Source organism: Pseudophryne corroboree, chromosome 8, assembly GCF_028390025.1.
Source record: "Pseudophryne corroboree isolate aPseCor3 chromosome 8, aPseCor3.hap2, whole genome shotgun sequence".
Classification (NCBI taxonomy): domain Eukaryota; kingdom Metazoa; phylum Chordata; class Amphibia; order Anura; family Myobatrachidae; genus Pseudophryne; species Pseudophryne corroboree.
The window spans coordinates 53,539,559-53,546,924 of record NC_086451.1 but is presented as its reverse complement, the minus strand read 5'-3'; the positions used below and the strand labels follow the sequence as shown (position 1 = coordinate 53,546,924).

Genomic DNA, 7,366 nt, shown 5'->3' with positions numbered 1-7,366 from the left:
GCATTGTGTGTGGCACGACTACTGTGGGCGTTGTGTGTGGCACGACTACTGTGGGCGTTGTGTGTGGCACGACTACTGTGGGCGTTCTGTGTGGCACGACTACTGCGGGCGTTATGTGTAAGGGGCACTACTACTGTGAGCTTTATGTGTATATTAGAGACACTACTGTGGGTATTGTGTATAAGGAGCACTACTGTGTATCATAATGTGAATTAGGTACACTACTATTTGTTGTAATATGAATCAGGGGCACTACATGTGGTATAATGTGAATAAGATTGTGATACACTGTGTGTGGCGTAATTTGAATTGAGGGTACTATTGTGTGTCCACACCCCTTCCATGTGAGACCACACCCCATTGGTACGCACCGTTCCTTTATTACGCATGGGAGGGCGCAAATGTATTGTTTGCAGGAGGGCGCCGAACACCCTCGCACAGGCCCTGGGTCTGATCCATTGTCCAGCCTGAACGGTGTGACATTAAATTTTCAGTGAGGGGAGTGTGTAGTGGATGTTATAATGGTACAGGGGGCACTGTAATGTGGCACAATATGAATTTGAGGGCACTGTAATGTTACATAATCTGATCTGCTCATTGTGCCATAATGTGGGGGACACTATAATGTTACATAATAAGAACTGGGGCATTTTAATGTGGCACAATATGAAATGGAGGCACTACAGTGTGCCATAATATGAACTGGGCCCAATTTGACCTGGAAGGCACTCTAATGTGGAACAGTATGAACAGGGGGCACAGCGCTGGCTACTCCAGAAGATTTCCGTGCATACTACCTACTGACTCCCTGGGGACAGCCGTGCAGCGTGCACGGCGCCCGGGAATCAGCATACACCATTATGGAGTTTAACCTGCCCCCCCCCTCCCCCCCCCCCGGACTCCTGGTTTTAGCTGTAAAATGGCTTATGCTGATTCCGAGGCGCCGCAAGGCAGCCGGGAATCAGCGCTGGGGCTGGCGATCCGCCAGGCGATAACCTCGCCCTGCCCCCCCCCCCCCCCCTCGCCCCCCCTGCACCTTCCCCCCACTCCCATGCCAATTTAAAAACACACCCACCAGGGTGTGTTTTTAAATTAAAAACCCACCACTGAAGGGGTTAAATGACACAAAGCACTTAAATGTCCCAGTGTTCATATTTCTGCAACATAATGCAATAGCCAGAAGTGCACCCTGAAAGAGTGACGCTCTCCTTGTCGAATTTAGGGGTGCACACAGCTGCATTCACAACTGCGATTTCAGACACAGCGCGCTTGTGCATTTATGCTAATGACCAGCAGCGGCTGCAGCACTGACCACACAGTGCAGGGAGGAACAGCTGAGCACATAAAAATATACATGTCCTGACGCATGTAATATATGTGCTGGCTGGTTCCCCCGGGGATCGTCAGAGCGGTGCGCATCAGTTGCCATGTGGCACCCAGGACTCAGCATAAGGCATCACATTTCTTCTAAGCCCTCCCCCACACTCCCATTGGCTAGTTTCACAGGAGTCTGGGGGCGGGACATGACCAGAATACAGTAGTGACACACCTGTAGTTTTGTAGCTACCCCTCATTACATCCCCCAAGCGGTCACTACCTGTCGCTTTGCAAATAAATCCTCGCTGAGTCCACTGTCGCTAATCAATCGCTGTGGGTGCAGTGGAAAATATTGCTCCACTGGGTCCGACACTAGCATTGCGGCCACCTCTCAATCAGGCTCTCAGTCTCTAACACAGGCGTATCTATAACGTGTGCAACGTGTGGTGTGCGCACAGGCCCATGGGGGGGGGGGGGGGCGGCGGCCCACACACCGCACACTCGGCAGCCATATAATTACACTTTCCCCTCCGGAGTCCTGCGGCAGCCAATTTCCCGATTTGCACCTTAGTCCCGGAGACCTGCACATGCGCAGTAGACCCTGGTGTACAGGGACTACTCGCTGCCACAGAGGAGGGGGCCCGCAGGAAGCCTGCACAAGGGACCTCTCCTCTTTTAAAATGGCCTTGGTCTTTAATATCTATTGTGAGCTGAAGTTACAGCTGAAGCCGTGCTTATTGCTGCAAACCACTACATCACCATCAAAACTGCATCCAAACTGCATGACACCGGAGGGTTGGTAATCTTGTGTGTGTGCATTACTAGACCATTGTCCCTTTACAGTGCATCATAGCAGATAACTGACCCTAGGTAAGAGGTTTATGGGGATAATTCAGACCTGATCACTCGCTAGGGTTTTTTTGCACAGCTGCGAGCAGATAGTCCACGCAGAAGAGTGTATTTTTGCTTTCCAAGTGTGCGATCGCATGTGCAGCCGGGCGGTACAAAAAAATATTTGTGCAGTTTCTTAGTTGCCCAGAACTTACTTCAGCCTGCCCGGGGCCGGAATTGACGTCAGACACCCGCTCTGCAAACGCTTGTCCACGCCTGCGTTTTTCCAAACACTCCCAGAAAACGGTCAGTTGACACTCACAAACGCCTTCTTCTGTCAATATCCTTGCGATTTGCTGTGCAAATGGATTCTTTGTAAAATCCATCGCACAGCAACGATCCGCTTTGTACCCGTGAGACACGCCTGCGCATTGCGGTGCATGCGCAGTTGTTACCTGATCGCAGCGCAGCAAAAAAAACTAGCATGCGATCAGGTCTGAATAACCCCCCATGTGCACTGCAGGGGAGGTAGATATAACATGTGCAGAGAGAGTTAGATTTGGGTGGGTTATTTTGTTTCTGTGCAGGGTAAATACTGGCTGCTTTATTCTTACACTGCAATTTTGATTTCAGTTTGAATATACCACACCCAAATCTAACTCTCTCTAGTCTGCACATGTTATATCTGCCCCCTCCCACTGCAGTGCACATGGGCCTCCATTCCGAGTTGTTCGCTCGGTAATTTTCTTCGCATCGCAGCGATTTTCCGCTAATTGTGCATGCGCAATGTTCGCACTCCGCCAAGTAAATTTGCTAAGAAGTTTGGTATTTTACTCACGGCATTACGAGGTTTTTTTCTTCGTTCTGGTGATCGGAGTGTGATTGACAGGAAGTGGGTGTTTCTGTGCGGAAACTGGCCGTTTTATGGGAGTGTGTGAAAAAACGCTGCCGTTTCTGGGAAAAACGTGGGAGTGGCTGAAGAAACGGGTGAGTGTCTGGGCAAACGCTGGGTGTGTTTGTGACGTCAAACCAGGAACGACAAGCACTGAACTGATCGCACTGGAAGAGTAAGTCTCGAGCTACTCAGAAACTGCTTAGAAATTTCTGTTCGCAATTTTGAGAATCTTTCATTCGCAATTTTGATAAGCTAAGATTCACTCCCAGTAGGCGGCGGCTTAGCGTGTGCAATGCTGCTAAAAGCAGCTTGCGAGCGAACAACTCGGAATAAGGGCCATGGTTTTGCCCAACTGTTAACAAATTTGCTGCTACGATCAGGTCTGAATTAGGCCCTATGTACTGAAAGGTACAAGGTCTAAGAAAACTCTATAGGCTTTCAGAACTTGGAACTTCATCGGCCTGTAGTCTGTTGGGATTTTGAATTTTCGTTTTGTGATGATGTAAATAAACTGCCTGCTTATTACTTATTTAAGCCTGTACTGCCACCTAGTGTAAGGAAAGTGATACCAGCGCCAACTGTTTCACTGCAGTGACAGTGCAGTCCTGTACATTTGTGTCATTATAATTATTATGACCAGTTATTCATATAGCGCACACATATTCCGCAGCTCTTTACCGAGAATATTTGGCCATTCACCTCAGTCCCTGCCCTAGTGGAGCTTACAATTTACCTACCAGTATATTTTTGGATTGTGAGAGGAAACCGGAGTACACGGAGGAAATCCATGCAAGCATGGGGAGAACATACAAACGCCACACAGTTAGGGCCATGGTGGGAATGGAACCCATGACCTCAGTGCTGTGAGGCAGTAGCCATTACACCATCTGTGCTGCCCATTACAATACGTTTCTACGTTTGCATTCTTATTTTCAGCGGCGAATCTACACAAAGGGCGGGATTCAATTATTTTCACCCCTTTCCACACTCATTCTGTTTCTGCCCTCAGGGACGTTGTATTATTATTTCAGCTCGCTACGTCCGGAGTAGCGAGGCACCTAACCCTTTACACAGCTAAACCTGATTACTATGGGCGCAATATGCCCGATAACGGAGATCATTTTAGAAAGGAAACTGGGCGTGATATATCATTTGAATCTCACCCATAGGATGCTAATGGAGAAGTGCATATATACTGTATAAATTAGAGATGTATGCTGACCTTTGTATTTTGGTTCGGGATCTGGTTCAATTTTTGTATTTTGGTTTTGATTCTGGTTTTGCAAAACTACCCTCATGTGGTTTGGTTCTGTATTTTTGATGCTACAGACAGCTAAAGTCAAGTAACTTGGGCCTGTTTTTGTTCCTACAGTATTATCAACCTCAATAGTTGCGCTTCTGTCCAACTCTGCGCAATTCCATTGATGCACCCTCATTGAACCTTGTGTCAGTGAGAGGGTCTCGTTACAGCCCAGTTATACCTCGTAATGGGATCAGAACGTACTATAAGCCCTGCCAAGCCAAATACATCACAATTATCTCTAGTCTTCTAATGTGTTTAATATTTGCCTTTTATTTGAGTAGGTAATGAGTCTGATTGGAATACTTAGTGTAAGACTAATACTGTAGACCAGTTGGCTACAGACTGCAAGGGCTCGGTGGTTACACATATCGTGCCTTACTCATTCATTTGATTTTAATTAGAATTTGTTAGGAGCTGACTGGTGTAATAGTTTTACTTAATTTTACTATTAATTTATTGTTTCTGGTATTCTTTCATCTTTTGACACTGTATATCATGTGCTATGTTTTTGGCACGCTTACAGTATATATGACATTCGACTTAGGTATGTAAAGGTATATGAGCGTCCCTCGTAAGTATCTTAAAACTACTTTCCGTCTGTATTAGGTGTCTCTAAAGTAGATTGTCTCGAAGATTATCCCTTACCACCTTCCCAAGCAAGTCCACCATTGCGGCTGGATAAAATCACTAAGCCCAGATTTTAGTTCTCAAATAAGCTTATGAGTAATGAAACAATTGGGGTCCACGCCAGACCTTTTCTTTCTTGAAGGGCTATAAAAGACACTCATTCTTCTGACCTGCATTGTACTATAGGGGATAAGTTCTTTGTCTGTCAGGGGGCCACCAGCGGTGCATCTCAGAGGGCTTCACTCGTACTAGCTGTAGACATCTCCCCTTTGTCATCGTAACCCCCTAGGTTCCAAAATGAGCAAAGGCCGCCCAGATATGAGAATGGAGATGCCAGATGAATTCTACATCCCCATTCCTCTGGAAACCACTAACATTTCCTCCGTCAGCCCATTCCTGGTACCCCAGATACATCTAGGTACCCCCGGCGTATTCATGAGCATGTCGGCATTCATGTTATTCACCATCATCTTTGGCTTTCCCCTCAACATTCTAACCGTCGTCTGCACCGCCAAGTACAAGAAGCTGCGTTCCCACCTTAACTACATCCTGGTAAATCTGGCTATTGCCAACCTTGTAGTGATCTGTTTCGGCTCCACCACTGCCTTTTACAGCTTCTCTCAAATGTACTTCTCTCTGGGCACGTTGGCATGCAAGTTGGAAGGTTTCACAGCCACATTAGGAGGTAAGTATCTACACCTGTCCGCATTACCTGCTTACTTGACTGGAGATATGCGGGGAAATGTAATAGGGTCCGAGTTTGCTGATGTCCGGGATTTCACCCGAGATTTCCCGTATTTTTAAAGTGGCAATAATTTACAAGGTAAAACCTAGTTGGTTTTGTCTTGTAAATGATTGCTGCTTTAAAAATACAGGTAATCTCGGCTGAAATCTGGACTTCCGCAAACTCGGACCCTATTATTTTTCCCCGGTGATTTGGTGTAAACATTCACTATGGTGCATGTACATTGCAGTTTTTGTTGTTGTTATTGTATTAAAGTAAATATAATAGTTGCTTGAGACGTAGCCAGTGTATTTTATTGACAGACTGCGTAGTCATGGCTTCAGACAGTTTAAGGGTGTAGCTGGGAAACTGTACATTAGAGTTTATTAGAGGTTTCAATTATGGTGCAAATCAATGATGGCTTATAGTGGGGTTTTCAGACATAAGGGGGCCTATGTCTTGGAGAGAGATAAAGTACCAATCAATCAGCTCCTAACTGCCAGATTACAGGCTGTGTTTGAAAAGTGACAACTGGGAGCTGATTGGTTGGTACATTGGGCCTAATTCAGAGTTGATCGCAGCAGTAAATTTGTTAGCAGTTGGGCAAAACCATGTGCACTGCAGGAGGGGCAGATATAACATGTGCACTTGTGCAGAGAGAGTTAGATTTGGGTGGGGTGTGTTCAAACTGAAATCTAACTTGCAGTGTAAAAATAAAGCAGCCAGTATTTACCCTGCACATAAACAATATAACCCACCCAAATCTAACTCTCTCTGCCCATGTTACATCTACCCCACCTGCAGTGCACACGGGGGGTCATTCAGACCTAATCGCACGCTACTTTTTTTTCAGCGTTGAGATCAGGTCAGAACTGTGCGTGCGTATGCTCCGCAATGCGCAGGCGCGTCGCCCCCCGGCGATGGGGATCGCTGGAGAGCGACGGACTTACCGAAGAAAGCGATCGCACCGGTGATCGCAAGAAGATTGACAGGAAGAGGCCGATGGCGGGTGTCAACTGACCGTTTCCAGGGAGTGTCCGAAAAAACGCAGGCATGTCCAGTCATTTGAAGGGAGGGTTCCTGACATCAGCTCCAGGCCGGATCATCGCAGCAGCTGAGTAAGTACTGAGCTGTGCAGAGACTGCACAACGTTTGTTTGTGCAGCTCTCTGCACATGCATTCGCACCCCTGCACAGCAATTACCCCCTCCCCCTGTAGACGGCGACTACCTGGTCGCAGCACTGCAAAAAACGTCTGCTTGTGAACAGGTCTGAATTAGGCCCATGGGGGGGTCATTCCGAGTTGATCACACGTAGCAACTTTTTGCTGCCCGTGCCATCAACTAGACGCTGCCTATGGGGGAGGGGTTTTTTGCATAGCAAGGCTGCGAATGCTTGTGCAGCCGAGCTATGCAAAAACATTTTGTGAAGTTTCTGAGTAGCTCTGGAGTTACTTACCCGCTGCGATGTCTTCAGCCTGTCAGGTCCCGGAATTGACGTCAGACACCCACCTTGCAAACGCCTGCACCACTCCCAGAAAACGATCAGTTGGCGCCCCGGAACGCCTTCCTCCTGTCAATCTTCTTGCGATTGCGAATTTGCGACAGCGATCGCTTTCTTCGTTCTTCTTGTCGTTGCCTAGCGACGGGTGTCACTGGGCAACGACGCGC

General features: G+C 47.4%; 1 protein-coding gene across 1 annotated transcript in view; it reads left to right on the top strand.

Annotated features, from left to right (window-relative positions):
- The first annotated feature begins 5,270 nt into the window (after window positions 1-5,270).
- LOC134948429 (blue-sensitive opsin-like) overlaps window positions 5,271-7,366 on the top strand; it is a 51,372-nt gene continuing 49,276 nt past the window's right edge. Inside the window, exon 1 of the mRNA XM_063936383.1 lies at window positions 5,271-5,658. Coding sequence (XP_063792453.1) covers window positions 5,271-5,658 — 388 coding nt within the window. The remainder of the gene's footprint in view (window positions 5,659-7,366) is intronic.